Source organism: Trichosurus vulpecula, chromosome 9 (genome assembly GCF_011100635.1).
Source record: "Trichosurus vulpecula isolate mTriVul1 chromosome 9, mTriVul1.pri, whole genome shotgun sequence".
In the NCBI taxonomy this organism is placed as follows: Eukaryota; Metazoa; Chordata; class Mammalia; order Diprotodontia; family Phalangeridae; genus Trichosurus; species Trichosurus vulpecula.
This window is the reverse complement of record NC_050581.1, coordinates 15,943,076-15,969,515: the sequence shown is the minus strand read 5'-3', so window position 1 is coordinate 15,969,515 and position 26,440 is coordinate 15,943,076. Positions and strand designations below refer to the sequence as shown.

Here is a 26,440-nt window from a genome sequence, read left to right as displayed (position 1 = left end):
TAAATTTACTAAGGTTTCCTGGTGGGACCTAGTGTAGAGGAACCCTTGACCTCCCTATTCATTTTCTTCAAAGGTCATAAGAGGGATCACTTTTTCTTCCCTGGCCAGCTCTGGACACTCTCTTTTAAAATGACCAGGTCTCCCACACTGATAGCATCCAGAGGTGTTTGAGAAGCCCTGTTGGGGTCTCCCTCTTCCTCTAGTTCAGGTGCCTCTCTCATGCTCCTTCTTCTATCCCAATTGCCCTCCTCTCTCTCTCTCTTTGTCTCTCTCATAACTGACTCCACTCTTTTTTTCATCATCTCATCTACTGTTGTCATCATGATCTTGGCCTTTTGTCTCTGTTTCTCTTCCTCTCTTTTCACAAATACTTTCTGTGACTCTCTTAATAGTTCTTCTAAGGGTTTCTCACTCCACCCTTCTGTCTTCTGAATTTTCTTCCTGATGTCTGGCCATGCTTTTGTAACAAAATATATTTTCAGGAGACCCTGAGCTACTTGGGTTTTGGGGTCCATACCTGAATAGTTCCTCATCTGTTACCTTAATCTTTGAAGGAATGCTGACAGAGCTTTGTCTTTCTCCTGTTCTATTTCAAAGGCCTTTGAGAAGTTTTGGGATTTAGGGGTGGCCTCCTTTATTCCCTTAATTATTAGGTCCTTCAGTTCTCTCATGTGCCCTCTATCCACAGGACTATTATTATCCCAATTAGGGTCAACATTTGGGAATTTCTGCTCAGCTGCTTTTACCCCTTGGCCTGGTGGATATTGTCTTTCCCACTCCTTTATGGTGGCCCTTCTTATCATTCCTCTCTCTTCTCCAGAGAATAAAATATTTGTTATAACCATCGTTTCAGGCCAAATGTAAAAACTAGGTCCTAAGAATTGGTCTAATTCCTTAGACAATCCAATTAGGTCCTCAGTAAGGGACTTCATTTCTTTTTCAAAATTTCTCACCTCAGTACTAGTAAGAGGTACATTAACAAATCCTATTTCCCCTTGCCCCACAGGACATCTCTCTATGGATAGAGAGTCCCTGGAGCTCTTGTTTTGCAAATAGGACGTTCCTTCCCCAAGGGAAGTGGAAAATTTTGCACATCCTATTTGCATTGTTCTAATTCTGATGTTAATTTGGAATGAGATGAGGTGCTTTGGGCAGGTGGGTCAGGGGCCCTAGCTTCCTTGTTTTTGCCCTCAGTGGGACTTGCTGTTGCCCATAACTCAATCAAATTTTGTCCTGGAGAATTTAAAGGGGCATAAGGAGGGGGTAAAGCTGACAATGGGTCCCAAGTTTTGGGTCTCCTTTCTACAGTAACTTCTGGTGCCCCTTTGTCTATAGTTTTTAAGGGGTATAATTGAGTTTCTGCCCCTCCTTTTCAGCAAGCAGTGTAATCTGACTCTTCCTGGGAGAAGGGTTGCTTTTCCTTAAAAAAAACATTCAAAGCCTGACACAACCAATTCTAATTAATCTCATACTTAGGCCAGAACAGCACTGGTGGCAAAATATTCTGTTTTGGCCAAATGAAGCAACAATATTGAATAATTTTCTTTTTTTTCTTCTGACTAGTAAAGGTTGTATCTTTCCAATATTCCAACATCTTCCCTAAAGGGTTACATAGAGGAATGTTTACCGGGATTTTCTCAATCCCTTTTTCTTTCCCTGGCACCTTTGAACCTTTGTTCCCCATCCTGCTAATTTAGCTTTCTGTGTACACTGTTCTCCTCTGGTTGTGTCCCTCAAGGGGTCAACAGAACCTTGGATTAGGACTTCACACTCTCTTTGCACTCTCTTCAGTGTATCTCACACATTCACATACACACTTTGTCAGCAGGATTTCACCACCAAGGTAATACTGGGTAACCCCCTTCCTTACCTTGGTCTGTGCACAGAATTTCTTGGTGTTCCATGGTACCTGTTCTCTCCCTTGAATTTCCTGGGTTCACAGTAGTCCTTATGAACCCTCGTCCTAGGATCTGTTGAGCAATCTGGGAAGAGGAGTGCTTAAAGCCAACACAGGACCATTTGAAATCTGCAATGCGACCAGTGGTCCTTGGCAGCAACCACTCCCCCTCTGAAATGCTTAGATCCCTGTCGGGGGCTGCACCCCGACCACCGCCTACCACCGCCTACCACTTACCCTGCCCTCGGGTCTTCGGACGTCTCCGGCTCCTCTCGGCTCCTCTCGGGGGACGCGAGAGGAGAATCACCAGGCAGTACACCGGAATGGACAAGCAGCTTTATTGCATGGCGTAACAGGAGTCCCACTGACCCTCTCTGGGGCACGCCTTATATAACCTATCGGGGTGTTTCGGGTTGGCTCCTCCCCAGTTCCTCCCCGAGGGTGGAGCTCCTCCAGTAAGAGCCGCCCCGGTGCTGAGGTGGCGGAAGCCATACAGGCATTGCCACGTCAGCAGGTCCAGACTCCCTGGCGTCTCACTACCCTCTGGGGGGGGGGGGGGCCTAGGTCCAGAGCGCCCCTAACAGATCCCAGACAAGCCCCCAATTGTAAGAAATAAAGATCTTACCAAGAGCTCCATGGACAAACTAGTGAAGCCAGTAAAAGAATTTTATTTACGGATCTGGGTGTTTAAAAGTAATAGGCACACCTAGCCATGCAAAAATACAATCGGTCCCTTTCCCCAGTTGATTGAGTACCACAGAGGTTACAACCTTTCCAAAAACACCTAAACCCCTCAGTCCCCACCCTCCATGTGAATCTCTGCCCCTTGTTCACATTTCCCATTTCTCCCATTTCAATGTGGTATTTTTCTTTATGCGTTTTAAAATAATACTCCCTGTCAGGAAGTGGGCATCATTTAGACTTACGATTTCCATAGCATGAAAAAGGTTGTTTTCTTGCAAAAGAAGGTTGACAAAAAGTATGAGCTGAGGATACGGCTCAACGTATCTACAACAAAGGTCCCACTATCTGAGATGGAATCTATAGTTAATGGGCCTCATTCTTAACAGAGCTTTACCTGGCCAGGCAGGTTTTTTACACAGGAAGAAAGACATTCCCAGAAAACCAAAAAAGGGAACCCTCTTTTAAATATGTTGATTGATAAACAGCATCCCCCCACTGCCTTCTTCTGCAATTAAGTTAGCCATAAGCATGCTATGGAAACAAAAGCTTAATCAGTCCTCATAAAATCACTTAACTTTGTCTGCTTCAGTTTCTTCTGCTGTAAAGTGGAGGTAATAACAGCACCTACTTCTCAAGGTTATTTTAAGGATAAAAGGAGATAATATTTGTAACAGTACATTACAAACCTTAAAATGCTGGATAAGTGCTATCTGTCTTTCTAATTTATCTGCATCATCATCCCTATTATTATTTTAAAAGTACCTCTGGCAAAATAAAAGTAATAACATTTTTCATCTTAAATGGAGTCTTATCTACTATTTTCTCTCAGGGATCTGACATAAGACTGCATTAGAAAATGAAGAACATATTTGAATGACATGGAATTAACAGAGCAAATATGTGTATGTTTCATCTTTACATGCCGTGTGTGTGTGTGTGTGTGTGTGTATGTACACACACAGTCTAAAAGTTTGTTAGTATTTGATGCTGCAACTTTTCCATAAAGAGCTGTATTGCACTAGGATGTTCTTAGAGAGCCTTGAGTCACCTGCACAATATTCTGTGACACTGGAGTGAAATTTAAGTAAAGGGTATGTGTGCATGTGTTTGTGTTGTGTGTATGTGTGTTTTTGTGTGTGTTTAAAAGCTTATCACCTATGAAGATTGTGTTTAAGTTTACCTTGCACTCATTTTGTATTTATTCTTTATATTATCACATATGTACAAGTTGTCTCCCTTCATGGAATATAAGCTCCATGAGAACAGGAATTGTTTCATTTGATTTTTTTCTTTGTATCCACTGTGTCTGGCAAATAGTAGGTGCTTAGGAAATGTGTATTTGCTTGAGTACTCTTTGCTTTTTGCCCAGTTAATAAGTTGATAGCCTTTTTTAGTTGAGATTTTCACACGCACCCTACCCTCTGCAGACATTGCCCTTCCACATGATAGCCACACACACCCCACCTTCTGCAGACATTGCCCTTCCACATTGCTAGTTTTTCCTTGTTGAACTTTTTAGTTTACATTAAAGTAGTAAAACATTGCTAAGAGAGAAACAAAGTCCAGGCATGAACTTTGACTTCAAACTGATGTTGAAATCTAGGAAACAGAGATTACTTATGAAACTAGAGAACAGATTGATTGTAAAAGTTTTTGTTGTTTTTCTTTAAATCTGATCTGTCTCATCCTTCATTTTTGTAACTCATTCAATGAAATGTGTCCCAACTGCCTCAAGAAACTATGTACTGTGAGGCTTTTGTCAACTTTCTTTCTCCTGCATTTAACTAAGAAAGAACTGGAGGGGGTGGTGAGAGTTTTCTACTAGGATTTTGATCTGCTCTGAGTAGTAAAAGTGAACACTAATAACACCTATCTTTAGGAATGTATAGCTGAGCCTGCAATAAGGAGACAGCTGTGGGATAACGGAAAAAATGATTAATTTAAAATTAGGGGACCTCAGTTAAAATTCTGACTAGGACATATAAATAGCTATCTGAACATGTGGTTCACCATTTGTCAAATGGGGAAGGTAATAATCTGTGAAATTGTTTTGGGAAAAGTGTTTTGCAGACCTTAAAGCAAGATAGAAACTTGAGTTTATTGTTATCTTGATGTACATATTCCAAAGCCACTCCCCCTGAGAAAAAAAAAACCTTTTAAGATTTGGCACTAGAAGAATTCTTGATTGATAGGTCACTTATGAGAGAGAATGCATTATTTCATTGGTCTTATCTATAAGTTTTAGTGTATTCCTTTGGAAATCAAATACCTCAAGGGATCCCAGAGGCTAGGAGGCGTTTCCTCCTTTGTACTTTTGCTTACAGTACAAACTTATTAACTTTGCTGTGGCCTATGTATATAGTTTTCTTGGTTCTCTTTACTAGAAGTACTGTTTTATTGTATAGACTTGAATTACCTGGGTTAACATATGTAACAACAGTGCTACTTGCAGCTGCTGTGGAGGTGTAAGGCCAATAACACCAGCACACAGGAGGGCTGCTAGCACAGGTTCTTTGCTTTTCTAAGGAAAGCAGTTTTAAGGGGTTTACAGTCTCACTTTATTTAAACATCCATATATCATTCACTTAGTTCAGGGGGAAAAGTCAGCACCCTGAACTTCAAAGAAAACACGAACAGAAATTACAAGCAGAAATTATATAAACAGAGCAAATAACACAAATCAGCATACAGGGCTTCTGCCTTTCCATAGCAGTATATACCTAATTACCAGAGAGAGAAGCACCAACATCTAGGTTTTCAAAGCCAGGGGATTCCTTAACGGCTACTCAGAGTCTCGTCTTGCCAAATCACACTAACACTCTTCCAATGAGCAAGCCCAAAGCAAAATGCTAACCTCAGAGTATATATACTGTTCCCAATCAAGGATTCTTGATTCAGTCAAAGACTCTTGATTCAAACAAAGGCAAGACTCATTAAAGGCACTTGATAGCCTTAGCATCCCAAAAGAGAAGAACAGCAAAAAAGTCCTGCCCTGATGAGCAGTTACTTGATGTTAGTGGGGGAGAGGGTGGCATGGAGAGAACCAAATAAGTAAATTAAAATATATGCAAAATCAATGCCAAGCTACTTGGGAGTGGTGAGGGAGGACAGCTGCAAGATTTTTGACAGGACTTTTGTAGTTTGTGGCACCTGAGCTGAGCTTTAATGGAAGCTAGGAATTCCAAGAAGAGGGAGAGTATTTCAAGGAGTTGGAAACAGTCACTGAACAGGCATGGGGATCAACTTGGCTAGATCATAGAATTCATGAGGATTCTGAGAATCCATGGGACCATGTTAAAGATGGTAAGGGAAAAAGCTGTGTGAAACTAAGGGTTGGATAGTCATAAGAAAGTAGGAATTTGACCTATAATATTAAAGATTTATGTAGCACTTTTTTTAGGTTTACAAAGTCCTGTCCTCACAATTTTGTGAGGTTCATGATACAAATATTACTCCTGTTTTAGATTGCAAAGGAGGAAATGGAAACTCAGACAGATTAAGTGAACTGCTTGAGCTATAACTTGGCCTATATGACTCTAATAACAATCTTCTTTCCAGTACATAAGAAATGAAAAATGCTGTGGATTCGTAAAGATACGCTTAGTCATGTGACTATGACAGTGTGGTTTATTATTTAAAATTGCCTTATGAAAATCCTCACTGTTCTTTTCTGGAATACCTTTGCAACGTTTCCATAAGATTTTTTAGAGGTGCAGAATTAAGCATATGGGTTCATAGTTGCTAATATCTATTTTGTTACCTTTTTCAATAAAACCAATATAGCTTATCTTTTCTTCTAGGTCCCCCTCCCCCTTTATTTTCGAAACATCATAAAAATTCAGTCTCTGTATGCTTTTAGAATTGTCTTCTCCAAAATGAGTTTATTTTTATGTATGTGTTCGACACATTTCATTGTCCAGACTTAATTTGTCCACATTGCTATTTCTGACTCCTCACGTAGCAAATCATGATGCTTCCAAGATGGTGGGATCTAACTTTGGTGATTATACTGTCAGTGATGTTGAGAATAAAGCATTGGAGAAGGAGAAGGAGGGGAGGAAAAGGGAGAGGGAGAGGGGGAGAGAGAGAGAGAGAGAATCACTGTAGAAATGTTAATGGTTCAGTTTAAAGTAATATCTATTTATTTTTGTTTTTTCTGTCTCATTTATGTATGTTCTCAAAATGATCTGTCTTGGGTACCACATCAAGCTTTCTTTAGACTCATTTTCTGTTCCCAAGCTTTTTGCTGTTTTGTGAGGTAATTTTTTAATCATCTTCCTCCATGATGTTTTGCAAATGAGCTTGCATTTTTAGACATCTCTTGTATTTTTTACTGCCATATATCATGGTAGTGACTATTACACAGCAATTGAATTTCTATAAGAAATGGTAATAATTAGAATTAATGTCTTTATTTTTTTTTCATGTCCAGTTTTCAGAGTCAGCAGACGAAGTCAGATTAGCACTGCCATAACTATCTTCTCAGCTTGACCTTTTCTTCTAGTAGGTATTGATTTTGAGCTTTACTTTATCCAGTCAGTGATTAGACAGCATATAGCTGATTCTGAGATAACTCCATGTTGGTAACCAATCATTTTCTGAAAAGATATGGTCAACTCCGCTTTTTGGGATAATTCAAATCATGCTGTCTGATAGTGTCCAACTCTCATTTTGAAGAAAGTACTTTATTCATGAAATTGATACATGAGGTTTCTTGGCAGTCCGCAAGCCCTTGGCTTTTTTATTCTTAACCCATATTTTCTGAAATATCTTTCAGAATTCTCTGGTGTAGTCACCTTGAAGTCACAGAGTGTCGATATAGAACTTCCTTTAGTTTTTTGTCAAATTTTTAAAAGAATTCCTCAAGTTCTTCATCCTGTATAAAGGTTGTGTAACCTACAATAATCTTTATGGTAACCTGTTTGCTTATCTTAATCATGATTACTTTAGGGTAAGATGACCAAGTATCCCAAGAAATGATGTTTCCTGTTGTGTCAGTGTGCACAATGAAACCAGCTCAATTCCCTAAGAAGAACCTTTGAGTCATCCTTCTATTTAGTGGCAACTTCCCTTTGTCTTCTGATTTTACCTGTAATGGAAAAGGATAGGGACTAGATTTGTTATTTCATTGGTATAGGGAACTCCCAGGTGAGTAAAATTCCTTTACCAATGCAAGTTAGCCTCTTTTCTGTAACTTTACAGACTAAAAGACTTTCCTGCAGCACTGAGAGGTCATGGTTTATCTGGGTCAAACAGCCATCATGTGTCAGAGATTGGACTTAAACTCAGGTCTTCCTGATTTTGAAGACAGCTTCCTAGCTACAATGCATCACTGCATTTTTTCCATTTATAATGAGAATGTCAATATGAATGTGGTTTAATTCCTCCATTAATATATTAACTCACTGTTGATCTGACAAAGATCTCACATTAAAAGGCCCAAGAGTTAAATTAATATTTGAGGATGGCCCCAGAGTTTCAATTCCCAGCATCCTCTGCCTGCCCCACCCCACCCACACACATTTTCCACCATTAGGCAAGCAAAATGGGTCTTCGTGGGATTTGAGAATCATTTTGTATTTTTCTGTGACATTAGTTGGCATGAGAGGTAGCTGAGGAGTGATTAGAGAGTTGGCCTCAAAGTCAAGAATACCTGCATTCAGATACAACTTGTGATACCAGCTGTCTATTTGATCTTGAACAAGTCATTCACTTAATCTCTCATGCTCTAGTCTAGGCAATTCTTTTAAACTTTGAATTGCAGAGAAGATTAAGAGAGATTTATACTGTTCAAGGGAGCTTCCCCACCCTGGAGATTTCTGTATCAGGAAAATTACAAATCCATTTCCTATTCTTTGGGTCAACATGACAAAATAATTTATCACCTAATGGCCAACTTTTTAATGTTAAGCTTTCCTGTATTTAGGTTATTTGGTCCATAGCAATTTGTTACTAAGATCGTATTAAAATTATTTCTCTCTCCCTCTCTCTCTCTCTCTCTCTCCATCTATCTATCTATATACACACATGTACTCTGACATTTGCATGGTGCTTTGAGGATTCAAACCATTTTACATAGATTCTCATTTGATCCTTATAGTAATCCTATGAGTAAAATGCTATAGATATTATTAACTCTGTTTTATTGATGAAGAAATTGAGGATGAGAAAGTTTAAGTGACTCACCCAGGGTCACACAGCCAATAGGTATGTGAAGATGGGATTTTAACTCAGGTTATTGTTTGTCCTTTGTTCTGGAAGAGAACCATGACATCAGTAAAGTAGATGCCATGACTTTCAAGTGAATTGGATTTAAGTGAGGGAGGGCTGTCCAAAGTCACCAGCCTCATTTTCTTCTCCAAAGCCATCTGGGTCCAGTGGTGAAATATAGATCAGGACAACTGGAGATGGCCCCCTTAATTCAGATATTTCTGATTCTAAGTCCAACATTCTACCCACTATCCCATGATCTCTTTCCAATTATAATACAAAGTAATATGAGGTAAGTCCCACTCTGACATCATATGCTCCAAGAAGTTTTCCTTGATCTCACCTTTCTCTTCCCTACTTGATAAGGAGATTTTCCCTCCTTGGATCTCACCTAGCACTTTGTACTCAGCCTACAGGAGGGTTAAAGAGGAAGTAAAGATCCTGGAGGTGATAGTAAACAGTTTTGTATGATGTGAAGAGATCAAGGATTAGGAGCACTGAAAAAAGACCACCATGTCTGGCAATTAGAAAGTTACTAAAGAGCTATGAAAGAAAAGTTTTAGTAGAGTAGCAAGGATAGAAATAAGATTGCAAGTGGTTGAAGATTGAAGAGATTGTATAGAAATGGCAATGTTATACATAGGCAACTTTTGGTGACATGTAATGGTTCAGCCATGAAAAGGAAGGAAGCAAAAAGATGAAGTCAAAAGAAAATTTTTTAGCACTGGGAAAATCTAAGCAAGTGTTTAGGTAAAGGGGAAGAAGCCAGTGCAATGGAAAGATTAAAGTTGCAAGACAAGGTGATTGTTGAAGCAAAGTCTTGTAGAAGCAGGAGGGATTCAAATCAGGAGCAAAAGCCAAAAAGGATTTACCATGGCTAGAGGGATTAGGATAGGGGTATCTGTACTTTCTGAGACAGAAGAGATTAAATAGAGCATGATGCCAAAAAGTTGAGGGAGCTTCTGTCAGATGGACTAAATATTATCAGTAAAATTTCAAGTCTGGGGACTTGAAAGGAGAGAAAAAAGTTTGTAGAAATCCTTATTGGTCATTAAATAGGGAGTCAGAAAGAGTAGAGGAGTGCTGCTAAGCAGGATCAGATCATAGAACTTTAAAACTGTAAGGGTCCTTAGCAATAATTTAATCCAACCCACTCATTTTACAGATGAGTGGACTGAGAGAGAAATGAAGTGAAGTGATTTGCTTGTGGTCACAGAAATAGCAAGTGGAAGAGCTGGGAATGGAATGAAAGACAAGCCTTCTGACCCTCAGTCTGCCATTCCTTCCTTCCTTCCTTCCTTCCAGCCTTCCTTCCTTCTTTCCTTCCTTCCTTCCCTCCTTCCATCCTTCTCTCTCCTTCTTACTTTCTCTCCTTCCTTTCTTACCTCCCTCCTTCCCTCTATCCCTTCCTTCCTTTGTACCTTCCCTCTCTCCCTGACTCCCTCCTTCTTTCCTCTCCCCTTAAATGTGGCAAGAAGAAAAAATAAAATTAAAATACAAAAAAAATGCTTGATAACGAGGGAATGGGGGAGGGAGCACTCTATAATAGTCACTGGGGAAGTCCTAGAGATAAATAGGGACAGGTCCCTGCAGAAAACTTTCACTTGGGAGCCAATCTCATAATTGACTGTGACTGAACAAATCACTTAATATCACTGTATCTTATTTTCCCATCCATAAATATAAATAAAATGACTATCAATATCTAATTAGGAATAATTGGTTCAAAAAAGGATTTTTTTCCTTCATTTCCATATGATATTATTCCTACTGTAGATATCCTAAGCCTGAGTCACCAGGAATAAAATTTCATTGTTAGAGTCATCTGACTGTGTAAATTTAGTTAATTTGTATTGCCTTTCTGTTGAATTCAGAGCATCATAGAAATCATGTGAACTTTTTTTCTACTTATCACCTTTCTTTTTTTTCTCTGGAGTAATTATTTTGCTTAACATCCACTTGCAACTTTTTTAGATTTACTAATGTGTGGAGTAAAACAAATGGTATCAGATTACACATGAAAGATTGTCTCAGACCTTTATATTTACACATTTGATTCTTCTCTCTGCCAGACCAGATAGTGTACAGAAGAACCAAGACCTAGAATTTGAAAGAAATAGAGAAAGATTTGAATTTTTAAAGGTAGGAGCAGAATTTGGTTGGATTTTGTTTTTTCTTTTTCAGTGTGTGTGATATTATATGTATATGATATACTCAGTTTTGTTTCCCTTTTTTTAATCTTAGTGGGGCTCCCAGGCTTTTTACAACATGAGGATTATTCCCCCTGGCTCAGGGATTATCCACCAGGTGAATTTAGAGTACTTGGCAAGAGTGGTATTTGATCAGAATGGGTACTACTATCCAGACAGCCTGGTGGGCACTGATTCACATACCACAATGATCGATGGTTTGGGTGTTCTGGGTTGGGGTAAGTACACTTTCAGGTTCTTACCTGTTGCTCACTGGCTTGAAAATAATAACACCAAGAAGAATTCTTGACCCTTCCTATTCCAGAGTTATAGATTCTAGATCCCACTGACCCTAATACTGATTAAACTCTCACTCTGTCAGACTATATATATATGAGATACTTTGCAAATTACTAACCCTCTTTGTGCCTGGGCTTAGTAATAGTACTGGCTGTCTTCCAAGGAAGGCATTAATGGCCTCTTACTGGTAGCACAAAAGTTTTGGCATGTGTTTTCCAGTTGTTTGGTGGTGGACTTGTCTTAGTTCATTCACACTGGTTCCATCTGAGTCCTCTGTGATTATTAAGATATCTAGCTTAGAGATACAGTCTATAGCTGCGCATTGTTACGCAAATAATCATGCAAAAAGACCGAACATAGGATCTTGGTTTCAGCACAGTGTTCTGACCAAAGCCCAAGTTTTCTTTTCTCTTAGTATTTTGACTGGTGGTGAGGCAGCAGTGATGTAGTCCATAGAGAGCTAGCCTCAAAACCAGGAAGACCTGGATTCAAGTTCCTCTGACACCTGTTGGCTGTGGGACTGAGCAAGGCACTAAACTCTTCATTGCCCTGGGCATTTCTCTAAGACAGACCTGCACAACTTGGCAGTAGGTAGGGGCCAAAATTAAAATAAGCTAAACTTCTTCAGGCCACAAATAGGTTTTTAGCGGCTCATTTTCCAAGTAAAGGTGTAATTAATGATTAATTTTTGCATAACTATTTTGCAAATAAACCATATTTAAAAAGGGAAATTTCAATTAATATCAATTAATTACACTTACTAAGATTTTTATTTATCATGAAATCACATTAATGTTAAAAAAATTACTTTGCTAAGTGGTACAAGTTTTAATACATTTTTCAGGTTTTCTTACTGTTTACATTTAGTAAGGACCAAAAACACAGTGAAAAGATACGACTCTCACTCCTCTCAGACTAGAGACAGACTGACAGTGGTGGTTGTCTCAGGTCATGTGATGAGCAGGAGAGAATGCACAGTGATATACACACCTGCCAAATTACATGATGTGCCCAACAGCAAATAGTGGAAGGCGTGTTAAGCAGGGTACCAACAAAGCACTCATTACATCTTTGCTTACTTTTTATATCCTCTACATTTTTCAAAGTTCTGCCAGAAATATTTGGTGACTGCAAGTCCTGAGCACCGTATGTTGTGCAGGCCTGTTCTAAGATGCTAAGGTACTGACCTGAATTGGTAGAGGGAGTTCTCATTCAGGGATTCCTTATGTGAATAAAAATCACAGGTCTAGTCCTTATGCCTATATTATTTTAGTGGCTATTGCACCCCTTCTGCAAGATACTGTAAATAATAATATCCTAAAGCATCTGCTTTCTTTGTCGTTAAATTGACCAGCTCTCTTCTTATCCTGTTTAAATATTAATCACATCAAATCATTTATTTCAGGTGTGGGCGGAATAGAAGCAGAAGCTGTCATGCTGGGACAGCCAATCAGCATGGTACTTCCTCAAGTGTTTGGTTACAAGCTGCAGGGAAATCCTGATCCTCTGGTGACTTCCACAGATATAGTGCTAACAATCACCAAGGTAACTGTGCTTTCATTTTATAATTTTCAGGATGTAATAATAATAAACAGTGTTATGCTATTGGATGAGGGAAATAGGAAATAGACCCCTTTAAAAAAATTGTGGGAAGCATGGGCATATGTAGGATTGGAGAATATTCTGGGGGTGGGTAGTTAAACTTCAGATTAATTGCTGTATTAATTTCATGATACCACTACTTCATAGTTCTTTTAAAATTATGGCTGCCAAGTAAGTTTCAGGTATATTTCTGAAGAAAATATCTGATTTTTATTATACTTCTTGTGTTCTGACATGGGCTATTTTGCAGTGTCCAGCAAATTTTGCATTTGAAAATCTTGAAAATTGAAAAGACACTAAGTTCTTAATAAAGGATCACAGAGGACTTCCTTTTAAGGAGAGCAAGGCTGCTTACCAAGTGAAAAGAAGGCACATTATATTTGAAAGACTTTTCCTAGAAGAATGATTGCTAATTATGTAAATTGCTTTCCTCTTGCACGTTATGGAGACTTAGGATGTTTTGGAAATTGATGATGTTTATTTTTTTAAATGCCTCTTTCTTATTTTTGACTCAAGCTAATTGGAGGATAAAATTTCAAAATCTACTTTCTCTGTCTTGTCATGTTGAATGATTCTACAGTCTAACAAATTTGCTGAAAGTGACATTTCAGGTGCTGGCATTACTAAATTTTTTTTTACAGAAACAGAGAACAATGATTTTCTGAGCTTGGTATAAATGTTTTAGGGGGAGATGGTATATCAGTAAGGCAGTAATAACAATTGTAGATCATAATCATCAAAATGCCTATGTAGTTCTGTATCACAAAGTATACAAGACTCTCCACATAGAAGGTAGAAGTAGTAATCCATTTATTGAGACACCAGAGAACTACATCCCACAAGCCATTTATCTTATCTATCAGAGCAGTAAAACATTCCACGTGTAATATCACAACATGGAGCCTCTCCATCCCAATACCTCTCCAACCCCCTGCTCAGATCTTCAGGTATTCCTGAATACGGTGGTGGGACATCTTCCCTCACAGTCCAGTATTCAGTATTTTGGATCTTACGTGTCTGCTGTTTTCTAATTTGCAGATTTGGGGTCTTCATTCTGGGCAGAGGTGTACTTCCTCCTCCTAATGGTCTATTATTAAAATTACATAAAGTAGTGAACAAAATATCCTTCCAATGTTGATACTAATTATTAGAACTTAACTTTCTTAACTGTTCTTTCAACAATCCATTCATTCTTTCTAACAATCCAGGTGCTTGTGGATAATATGAAATATGACATATCCACTCTGTATTGTTCAATACACAATATCTCTTCATCGCATTACATTTGAAATGTGACCCATTGTCACTTTGAATCTGCATTGTGATTCCATAAGAAAGACTTATAATATCTAGAGTTTTACAGGTGTTTTTCTGGGTTGCATTCTTATAAGGACAAGCAACTAGCACACCTGAATAGGTGTCAACATAAGTACATATAAATTTGCATCCTTTATCTTGGGATAGTGGTGCAATATAATCTATCTGTCATGTCTGGGCTGGAACTTTCCCCCTTGCCCTTTCTCCAGTTACTACCCTAGGAACAGTTCATTCCTTTTCCAGTTGACATATATGACATTCCTCTGTTACTTGCTTTAACAATGAATAAGAGATACTAATACCTCAATTTTGTGCCCACCAGTGTGTGGCCTGGACCCCTAAATGTCCGGCCGTTTGGTGGACCCATTTTGCTAGTACCAGATCATCAGTTGGTGTCAGAGTAGGCACAGTACGTTCAGTAGCAATCTTTGCTAGTTGATCAGCATGTGCATTGTACTCACTTACTGGCATAGTGATGGCCAAGTGAGCATCTGCATGAAAAACTGACAAATTAATAACCAAAGACATTTCTCTCCTTGTCATCCTATTCCAACATTGAATCTGCTGGTTTTTTACCCTCTCTCCCGAGGAAATTTATCATCTCCCCAGTCTCCTAAGTCACTTAACTGTGAAATCTTATCCAGCACCTCTGAAAGAAGGTTCCCTACTCCTGCAGTTAGCAGAGTCAGAATCATATGTTTATAAGTGGGGCGTGCCATCTTAATGATCAAATTCCTATGAGAAACTCCCTGGAGAGTTTCATAATAAACTTCAGCGTTCCCTAAAACAATAGCAGTCTTCATTACTTCCTCTTTTAACTTTCTTGTACAGTCCCTAATTGAATACCTGGGTTTGTCTGCAGTAGGCCACATAGTATCAGTAGGATATTCTCTTTTACAACTGGCTGAAGCCAAAGCCAACAAATTGGTTGCTTGATTAGTTCTTTGTGAATGATAATCCCTAAAAGGTTGCTGTACAAAAGAGTTCTGAGTAATAACATATGAATCTCATACAATCCACAGAATCTACAGACAGTCCTGCAGCCTGCAGCCCCTTCATTATTGATTCTCACCATCCAAGATATTAATGATTCTCCCAGTCTCTGGGTGAACCTACTCAAGATATCTGAGATTTTATGCTGTGTAAAATCTTCCAAAACTTCCCTAAACTCTGTGTTACGACCCTATGTTTCCTGCCTCCTCTTCTGTATGGGGTGTACTTCTCTTTGAGATGTCTGGTGTGATTCTGTAGTACTCAATGGGGGCTCATAAGTAGCAGTATGCCACAAAGTATCACCTCATGCCTCAGGTTCTGACATTGTATCCTCCTTTTTAGATTCTCTCCCCCTGTTACCATGGTAACCAGACTGGCTGCTAGACTCAACCTGGGCTGAACTGAAGTGTACCCTTGACCCCCTTGGCTCCCTCTGCCTTCTAGCTGAATTTACAACAAGGCTGTTAGCTTCCTGCTGTTCTACCACCTGAGTTTCTCCATCTTGCTGTGGTATGGAAGAAGCACTCTCAGACATTTCAGTAACTGTTTGGGTCTGAGTTCTGTCTTGTAATAGTTTGTCTCTGCTTTCACATACAATACGATAGGCTGTGAGCAAAATCCAGCCTCTTCTAGAGATCCCTCTCAGCACTTCTGTTTCTGGATCAACAGTAACTTCTCTCAGGCGTAGCTCCAAATCTCTAGGTCCTCCACTCTGTAGTTTCTGCTTCCGTTCTTCACAGAGACCAATCCCCTTAGATCATTCCCTTGCTATAAGTTACATCCTCCCATCCTGGGACAACCATTTCTTCTTCTAAAGCCCTTCTGCCTCTAAATTGATATCTCATACCTTGCAATTCCATCCTCCTAGTCACCAAATAATGTATCAGTAAGGCAATAATAATGATGTAGATGATAATTGTCAAAATGCCTATGTGGTTCTGTATCGCAAAGTACACAAGGCTCTCCACATAGAAGGAAGTAAAGGAAGTAAACCATTTATTCAGACACTAGAGAACCATATCCCACAAGCCATTTATCTTATCTATCAGAGCAGTACAACATTCCATACATAATATCACAACATGGAGCCTCTCCGTCCCAAAACCTCTCCGACCCCCTGCTCAGATCTTCCTCAAAACAAACTCACAGTACAGCTAACTCAGCCTGTTCAGTTCTAACAATCATGAGGTTGGCCATTAGCATCCATAATTGCACTCTCTCACGAGTGCGCGCGCGCTCTGTCTCTCTCTCGCTCTCTCTCTCTCTCTCTCCCCCCCCCCCCCTCTCTCTCTTTTTCTCTCTGCATTTCCTGTGACATAACTTCTTTTTCCTGTCAGGAAGTTCCTCCCCCACATGTGTCTTAGGCTTCCTGTGACATGAGCAGGTCACATGGCCTGTTAATGAGTGGGAAAGATCTTCACATTTAAATTGCTATTACAGATGGGTTGGTATGGATCTGTGATTTCAGAGATGTAAGCAGCTCCCAGTGTGGAGATCCCATCTCTCCCCCCACCCCACAAGCAGACTAGTAACTTAGCTGCAACTTAGAGCCTTTGAGTTTCCTTAGGTAGTGAAGGGTTAAGGGACTTGCCCATAGTCATGCAGTATGTGTCAGATTCAGGACTTGAACCCCAGCTTTATGACTTCATATCTGTCATGCTAGCCACTACAGTTCCTTGTCTATGGGTTACTCTTCAATTTTGTACAAAGTAATCTTAGGGAAAGATATCTTTGGTTTTTTTGGGTTTTTTTTTTTTTAGTGTGTTTATCCAGCTCCATTTTATTTTATTTTATTTTTTTAAATTTATTTATTTAACATATTTAGTTTTCAGCATTGATTTTCACAAGAGTTTGAATTACAAATTTTCTCCCCATTTCTACCCTCCCCCACACTCCAAGATGATGTATATTCTGGTTGCCCTGTTCCCCATTCAGCCCTCCCTTCTGTCACCTCACTCCCCTCCCATCCCCTTTTCCTTTCCTTTCTTGTAGGGCAAGATAAATTTCTACGCCCCATTGCCTGTGTATCTTATTTTCTACTTGCATGCAAAAAGTTTTATTTCTGGTTTTTGAACATCTGTTTTTAAAACTTTGAGTTCCAAATTCTCTCCCCTCTTCCCTTCCCACCCACCCTCCCTAAGAAGTCAAGCAATTCAACATAGGCCACATGTGTATCATAATGTATAACCCTTCCACAATACTCATGTTGTGAAAGACTAACTATATTTTGCTCCTTCCCAACCCTTCCCGCTTTATTGAATTTTCTCCCTTGACCCTGTCCCCTTTCGAAAGTGTTTGTTTTTGATTACCTCTACCCCCGTCTGCCCTCCCCTCCATCATCCCCCCCCTTTTTTTTATCTTCTTCCCTCTTCTTTCCTGTGGGGTAAGATACCCAATTGAGTATGTATGATATTCCCTCCTCAGGCCAAATTTGATGAGAGCAAGATTCACTCATTCCCTCCTCACCTACCCTCTCCCCTCCTCCCACAGAACTGCTTCCTCTTGCCACCTTTATGTGAGATAATCCACCCCATTCTATCTCTCCCTATCTCCCTCTCTCAATATATTCCTCTCTCATCCCTTAATTTGATTTTATTTCTTTTAGATATCTTCCCTTCATCTTTAGATATCTTCCCTTCATCTTCAACTCACCCTGTGTCTGCTGTCTCTCTCTCTCTCTCTCTGTATATGTGTATATATATATATATGTATGTACGTATATATACATATATATGTATATATATATACACACACACATACATATATACATACATGCACATTCACTTATATATATATATATATACATAAACATATATATAGGCATATTCCTTTCAGCTACTATGATATTGAGGTCTCATGAATCATACACATCATCTTTCTATGCAGGAATGTAAACAAAACAGTTCAACTTTAGTAAGTCCCTTATGATTTCTCTTTCTTGTTTACCTTTTCATGCTTCTCTTGATTCTTGTGTTTGAAAGTCAAATTTTCTATTCAGCTCTGGTCTTTTCACTGAGAAAGCTTGAAAGTCCTCTATTTTATTGAAAAGCCATATTTTGCCTTGGAGCATGATACTCAGTTTTGCTGGGTAGGTGATTCTAGGTTTTAATCCTAGCTCCATTGACCTCCAGAATATTGTATTCCAAGCCCTTCGATCTCTTAAGGTAGAAGCTGCCAGATCTTGGGTTATTCTGATTGTGTTTGCACAGTACTCAAATTGTTTCTTTCTGGCTGCTTGCAGTATTTTTTCCTTGATCTGGGAGCTCTGGAATTTGGCGACAATATTCCTAGGAGATTTCTTTCTGGGATCTATTTGAGGAGGCGATCGGTGGATTCTTTCAATTTCTATTTTGCCCTGTGGCTCTAGAATATCAGGGCACTTGTCCTTGATAATTTCTTGAAAGATGATATCTAGGCTCTTTTTTCGATCATGGCTCTCAGGTAGTCCAATAATTTTTAAATTATCTCTCCTGGATCTATTTTCCAGGTCAGTGGTTTTTCCAATGAGATATTTTACATTGTCTTCCATTTTTTCATTCCTTTGGTTCTGTTTTGTAATATCTTGATTTCTCATCAAGTCACTAGCTTCCACTTGCTCCAATCTAATTTTTAAGGCAGTATTTTCTTCAGTGGTCCGTTAGACCTCCTTTTCCATTTGGCTAATTCTGCCTTTCAAGGCATTTTTCTCCTCATTGGCTTTTTGGAGCTCTTTTGCCATTTGAGTTAGTCTGTTTTTTAAGGTTTTGTTTTCTTCAGTGTATTTTTCAGTATTTTGGGGGGTCTCCTTTAGCAAGTCATTGACTTGTTTTTCATGGTTTTCTCGCATCCTTCTCATTTCTCTTCCCAATTTTTCCTCTACTTCTCTAACTTGCTTTTCCAAATCCTTTTTGTGCTCTTCCATGGCCTTGGACCAGTTCATGTTTTTCTTGGAGGCTTTTGTTGTAGGCTCTATGACTTTGTTATCTTCTTTAGGCTATATGTTTTGGTCTTCTTTGTCACCAAAGAAAGAATTCAAAGTCTGAGACTGAATCTATGTGTGTTTTCACTGCCTGGCCATGTTCCCAACCAACTAACTTGACCCTTGAGTTTTTCAGCAGGGTATGACTGCTTATAGACTAAAGAGTTCTATGTTCCACGTTTGGGGGGGATGCTCCAACTCTGCCACACCAGTACTCCTCCTTCTCCAAGAACCCCTAACCCAGACTAGGCTTAGATCTTCAGCAGGCTGTGCACTTCTGCTCTGATCTGCCACTTAACTCCTCCCACCGGGTGGTCCTGGGGCCGGAAGCAACAGCAGCTGTAGCTGCCCCACCTCTGCTGCCCCAGGGGCGCTGGCCACGGGGAACTCCTTCCACTCCCGCAGCTTTTCCCACTAACTTTCTCCGCTGTCTTTGGTGTTTGTGGGTTGAGAAGTCTGGTAACTGCCGCAGATCACTGATTCAGGACGCTAGGGCCCGCTCCACCCGGCTCCTGGTCTGGTTGGTCCGAGCCTCTCATGCTGGGCTCTGCTCTGCTCCAATCCCAGCTCCCAGCTTCCAGCTCCTTGTGGGATAGACCTCACCCAGAGACCATCCAGGCTGTCCTGTGCTAGGGCCCTGCTTCCCTCTGCTGTTTTGTGGGTTCTGCATTTCTAGAATTGGTTCAGAGCCATTTTTTATAGGTTTTTGGAGGGACTCGGGGGGAGCTCACACTAGTCCCTGCTGTCCAGCTGCCATCTTGGCTCCGCCCCCTGTATAGATTACTTTGTACAAATTATTCTTGGGTAAATGCAATTGAGGAGGAAACTGGTGTAATAAAAACAATGCACAGATTTTTGCACATGTAGATAAAGACCTTGAATGGTAAGGTCTTGGTCACTTATTGTGAAATTGTATAGATATGCTAAAGTAAACCAGATTGATTCTTTTTTGCCAGACCTAATTTTAGCCTGATCTTAGATTCACAATAATTTCTTTTTGAAACCTTGGAAGTAAACCAGTTGCCTACTCATTCAGAACAAGGAGAAATTTATTCTGAATGAACAGAAAAGAATTTAATTCATTTTTGCTACCACTATAATTTTCACAGCATTTAGGCTGATTTAATTTCTTTTAAAACACTGTGTGAGTTTATTTTTATTTGTAGTGTTTACCTTCAAGGCTGGTTTATAGGAACACATTTTTTTTTGTCTTACCCATAGGCACATGAAAATGTACCTAGATTGTTGTGCTTTACATATTTAATATAGGATTTAAATGATCTCCATTTTTTTTTGTCATTTCTGCTCTTAGCACCTTCGCCAGGTTGGTGTAGTGGGCAAATTTGTTGAGTTCTTTGGATCAGGGGTAGCCCAGCTGTCCATTGCTGACCGAGCCACTATTGCCAACATGTGTCCAGAATATGGTGCAACTGCTGCGTTTTTCCCAGTGGATGAAGTTAGTATCAAGTATCTCATCCAGACAGGTAAGTAGGAAGTGAAAGCTCTTTCTAGAAAGTGAATGCTCTGTTTAATAAAACATGGAACCTTGGATTATAAAGCTGTTTCCAGTTCCATCTCTGCTTCTTTTAGGAATATGTGACTATTGAAGCTTCCTTTTTTCTTCACGTTCACTGCATAACAATATTGAAGTGTTGAGGGGTAAAGGGATAAAAGCAATATTTTCTAAAGCTTAGAAAGTTACTTGGAATCAGTGAATATTGTGATGAAAGGATGTTTTTAATGAAAACATTTTTGACCTCAAAAATTAGAGTCAAGCTAGTCATTTCTATAAGGCACTACATTGTTGTGACATAGTCAAGACCTCAAAAGACTGCTTGTGGATTTTTGCCTTTTCGTTGGCTTCCCTCCTCACGCATGCCTAAAATGCTCTTCCTCTTAACCTCACCTCTTGACTTTTTTACTTTCTTCAGGACTCAGCTCAAATCCCACCTTCAATAAGAGGGCTTTCCTTACCTCCTCCCTCAACCAACAAGCCACCATTGCTCCCGCCCCACATGTCATATATACCTCAAAAATCTTACCTCTACATAGTTGTTTGTGTGTTGTCTCTTCCCATTAGAATGTGAACTCCTTGAAGGCTGGGGCAATGTTTTGCCTTTCTTTCTATCCGCTGGCTCAGCATGGTACCTGATACATAGTAAGCATTTAATAAATGCTTCTTGATTGACTGGCTTTTTGAAGAGAACTGTCAATTAAATCATCCAATCACTAGAATTTTTCTACAGTTTTCTATTTACTAATGAATTTACGCATTTATAGTTTCTGCCTAGGACATATTAAGTCTGTTACCTTTAATTCCTTAATATTTCCCTTTAGGCCGTGATGAAAAAAAAGTTAAGGATATTCAGAAGTACCTTCAAAGTGTAGGAATGTTCAGAGACTTCAGTGATTCATCTCAAGACCCAGATTTTACCCAGGTATGAAAACAATACCATTGAATACAGCTTCAAAGAATTTGATTTACAGTAATTTTTTTCTTCCTAGTAAATGTGTAAGACATTAGACAGTTACTACAGAACAACTTCAGGAGAACAAAGGGTGCAAAGGCTTAAAAACAAAAGCACAAATGAGCTATAAATGTTTCTGTATAAAATAATGACAGTGACCGTGGAAACATACATGGAAAATTGTGGCATGTCTTTTGAAAATGAACATAGTGCTCCCTTTAAGAATCATCCGTGGCCTCTTCCTGATGTAAGGAGTACATAATATCTACCAAAAACTAAGGAAGAGTTTGACAATGTCCACTTCCATCCATTAACAGCAAATCCTATGAGCATTTATTAGGCACCTATTCTAGGCAAAACATTTAGCTAGTCCCTGAGATAAGATAAGGTTTGAAAGGTTGTAGAGCTGTGGTTCTAAACTTTTTTCAGTCCCTCAGTAACCTAAACCAAATCCCTTATTCAATAGGAAAAAAATTATAAATTCTAGAGTTTTACTATGCATATGCCTGTAAGAAATAGATAACTTTTTTTTTTCAAAAGCTACACCAAAGTTTTTGTGGTTTAATTTATTGTAAATCAATTTGTACTTTATGGAATATTTTAATAAGATAACATAGTTAATTACAAAATATTTCCTGTATCCCTGGGAGAGGGGAGGAGCTGATTAGGAAACCTTTGTCTTAAAAGCCAGGCAGAGAACTTTGAACTTAACTTGATTTTTGCTATAAGAAAGATTTTTCTGATGGAGGTGTAAAGGGTAGATTACAAAAAGAAGGAATGAAGGTGGAAGATCTGTTAGGCTCTTGTAGTAGTATAGGTTGGTAGGAATGAAGGCCTGTACTTGGATGATGACAGTAGGAATAGAAAATAGGGACAGATTTGAGAAGTGTAGTAGAAATAGAATTAAAAGAACTGTGCTACTACTAGTTCTGTGTCCCCAAAGAGATAAAAAAGGAAAAAGACATATATGTCCAAAAATGTTTATAGCAGCTCTTTTCTGAGGCTAAAGAATTAGAAATCAAGGGGATGCCCATCAATTGGGGAATGGCTGAATAAGTTGTGGTATGTGATTATGATGTACTATTGTACTGTAAGAAATGATGAGTAGGATGCTTTCAGAAAAACCTGGAAAGACTTGCATGGGCTGATGCAAAGTGAAAGGTACTGTGTACAAAATAATAGCAATATTGTAAGATGATCAGCTGTGAATGACTTAGCTATTCTCAGCAATACAGTGATCCAAGACAACTCTGAAGGATTTATGATGAAAAATACTGTCCATTCCCAGAGGAAGAACTGATGGTGTCTAACTACAGATTGAAGCATACTTTTTTTTTCTTTCCTTATTTTGTTTTCTTTCACAATGTGACTTATGGATATATTTTGCATGACTACATATGTATAACCTATATCAAATTGCTTGCCTTCTCAATGGAGGAGGGCATGGGAAGGGAGGGAAGGAGGGAGAGAATTTGGAACTCAGAGTTTTAAAACAAATGTTAAAAATTGTTTTTACGTGTAAGTGGAAGATTTTTTTTAAAAAAACTAAATAAAAAAGGAATTTTTTTAAAATCCCATAAGGGGGTCAAAAAGAAAAACAAATAAAATATGGTGCTGAAAACTTTATAAAAAATAAAACTGTGGTAGCGAGAGAGTAGAACTTTAAAGTTATAAAACTCAAGAGGTATAACTCAGAAACTGAATTTTAAAGTAAGACCAGTTGTAGTATAATTTACCTTGGATAAAGGAGTCATAGATATTGAGAATTTGGTAAATATTGACATTCTTGAGGACAGTGGCAAGGTACAGGATAGAGAGGAAGACATTACAGTCTTTGGTAAAATTAGAACAACCTAAAAAGTTGATTTTTGTTGTTGCTCAGTCATTTTAGTAATGTCTGACCCCATTTGGGGTTTTCTTGGCAAAGATTCTAGAGGGATTTCTCCAGCTTATTTTACAGATGGGGAAACTAAGACAAACAAATAATTTTCTCAGGGTCCCAGAGCTAGTAAGTATCTGAGGCCAGATTTGAACTCACGAAGATGAATCTTCCTGACTCCAGACCCAGCACTCTATTCAGTGTACCACCTAGCTGCCCCAGAAGTTGGTAGATAGCAGTAACAAGGAGGAGGCAGATGATTTCATATAAACGAGGAAGAAGTGGAAGGAATTTTTCTTGAGCAGAAGTGATTAGAATAGGGATGAGACTTAAGGAGGAGTCATGTAAAAGAGGGGACCCATCATCCTTATACCGCAGAGAAGGGGTAGAAGAAGGAATGAAGAGAGATGAAAATTTACATTTGTTCGGTATACTCATAAAAAGAATAGTTTTTCTTTCTTACTATCCCTTGCCTTCTCCCAGTTTGTCAGTTTAAAACCAAAATTTTTTAGTAGCCAAGGATTGATAATAGGATACAAGTGCAGACCTTGTTTGGTTTCGTATGAAATGTCGGCAAGAGAGTGAGATAAATAATAGTATATCTTGGCCCATGAGTAGAATTCCAGGAATTCCGCACTTGACCAGTAGGGCCTTTGTCATACCTTTCAATTCACCTTGTGCTAATCTTGTTGGAAGAAGAAAAAGAGAAGAGGGATAATTTTGTGTATCATTTCAGTGGATTTATTCCATTCTCCAAAATAAAAGAAGAAAACTGTGCTGCTTTAGATCCTCCTGAGAAGAAAGAATGTGATACCCTACCTCATCCTAGCTCACTTCAAGAATTGTTTGGGAAATTGCAAATTTAAATATTTTCAAGATTTATATTGCTTTAAAATTTTTTATATAGTTAATATTTTTTCTTTGTTGGTCTGTTAGTAAATCCTAGAGTTCTTTTGAGCAGATTGTGGAGTTAGATTTGAAAACTGTGGTACCCTGCTGCAGTGGACCCAAAAGGCCTCAAGATAAAGTGGCAATATCTGAAATGAAAAAAGACTTTGAGAATTGCCTGGGAGCCAAGGTAAGAGGGTTCTTGTTGGCATGTTTCAATGTAGTTGGTAGACAACATGCTTTTCTCATTTGATCCCCCCAAAACCTTTTCAAATAGCCTGTAAAAACATCCTTTTTTCAAATCATAGGATCATATAATTGTAGCTAGAAGTGACTTTAGAGGTCATCTAGTTCGTCATCCTCATTTTACAGTGGAAGAAACTGAAGTCCACAGAGGGTAACTTGTCTGAGATTCCACAGCTACAGATGGAAATCTCACCTCAGTTCCCAGATTCCAAGCCTACTACTTTTCCAATTGTACGATGCTATAAGTTATTTTCTGCTTTTCTAATTGGAGATGGGTAAGTTCAATTACTGGCAAAAGCATGTATTAATATTTTCCCAACAATGAAAATATTTCAGAAATTGGATCACCCATGTCCAAAACACATAATTCTCTTTCCTCTTGAGTTCCCTATTTCTGTCTAGAGCACCATGATCCATAGCCACCCATATTTGCAGCATCAGTCAGCCTCTCTCAGCCCCTCATATCTAATCGGTTGCCAAATGATGTTTCTTCTACTACCACAATATATCTCTTACATCCATCCCCTTCTTTCCTCTCATGTGCCCAGAACCCTAATTCTCCATTCTCTTGCCTTGAATATTGAAGTAGCCTCCTTTTTAGGTTTCCACTCTGTGCAAATAAGTTTAGTTAGGTTCAGATTCGCGCCTGCAATAAGACACACTCCCAATGGAATAATGCTTTTATTAAAAGACAGGGAATGCTATATTGGATTTGCAACAACAATAACTAACAATTCCTAATAACACAGCTAATCACAGCAAAAGCTACAAAGACACAGAAAGCAACATCACCAATTCAGCAGAGCGTCCTCTCCATGGGTGAGATTCCCCCCACAACTCATCCACATGGAGTCTTAAATGAAGCCTTGAACAAAGAAAGCTTACTGCCAACTACTCTGGATGTTCCCATTGGGAGGGGAGCTAACCCTCACAATGGGGTCTCATGAGATATCATTCTTGGGGGCTGGCTAGGCTCCCCAGAATGGCATTTTCTCAAATGTTTAACCTCAAGAATGTTAATTATCCATTGTTCAAGGCTTATCAAGTCTCCAAGCAGGAGAGTCCGAAGGTTTGTCATTCTTTTGCTTAAGGCTTATCACATCTCCAAGGAGGAGAGTCCAAAGGTTTGTCATTCTTTGCTCTAGGCCTATCATATCTCCAAGCAGGAGAGTCCAAAGGGACGTGCAGGGCCTGGATGATCTTATATAGATATATACGTGTGTGTGTGTGTGTGTGTGTGTGTATATATATATATATATATATATATAGATAGATAGATATAGATATAATGATTTATCATTCACACTCCCAGCTTTTCTCCTTTCTAGTCCATCCTCCACATAGCCACCAAGCGATATGAAAACATAGGTCAACCAAGTCAGTTCCTTGTGCTAGGAGGCTAAAGTCAGGTCAACAAGCATTTATTTATTAAGTGCATACTATATGCCAGGCACCATGCCAAGAGTTGGGAATACAAAGAAAGGCAAAAATAGTCCCAGTGCTCAACAAGCTCACCATCTAATGGGGGAGACAAACAAGGTATATATAGGATAAACTGGAGGATTGGGAAAATCTTGTAGAAGGTGGGATTTTACCTGGAACTTAAAGCAAGTCAGGGAAACCAGGAGGTAGAGGGGAGGAATGAGAATTCCAGGCACAGGGCACAGCCAGTGAAAATGGCCACAAGCTGGACAAGGCCAGTATCACTGAATTACAGACTACATGGACTGTGAAGTAAACTCTAATAAGATTGGAGAGGTATGAAAGGGCCAGGATGCGGAGGGCTTTAAAAGATAAAGGATGTTCTAT

The 26,440-nt window shown here is 39.1% G+C and overlaps 1 protein-coding gene across 4 annotated transcripts in view; it reads left to right on the top strand.

Moving 5' to 3' along the window:
• The window catches only part of ACO1 (aconitase 1), a 143,432-nt gene that overhangs the window by 70,846 nt on the left and 46,146 nt on the right, over positions 1–26,440 (top strand). For all 4 annotated transcript variants that reach the window (XM_036737792.1, XM_036737794.1, XM_036737793.1 and 1 more), the window contains 6 exons: positions 10,864–10,933; positions 11,036–11,219; positions 12,686–12,825; positions 20,463–20,634; positions 21,488–21,588; positions 24,459–24,575. In XM_036737792.1, coding sequence (XP_036593687.1) covers positions 10,864–10,933; positions 11,036–11,219; positions 12,686–12,825; positions 20,463–20,634; positions 21,488–21,588; positions 24,459–24,575 — 784 coding nt within the window. The remainder of the gene's footprint in view (positions 1–10,863; positions 10,934–11,035; positions 11,220–12,685; positions 12,826–20,462; positions 20,635–21,487; positions 21,589–24,458; positions 24,576–26,440) is intronic.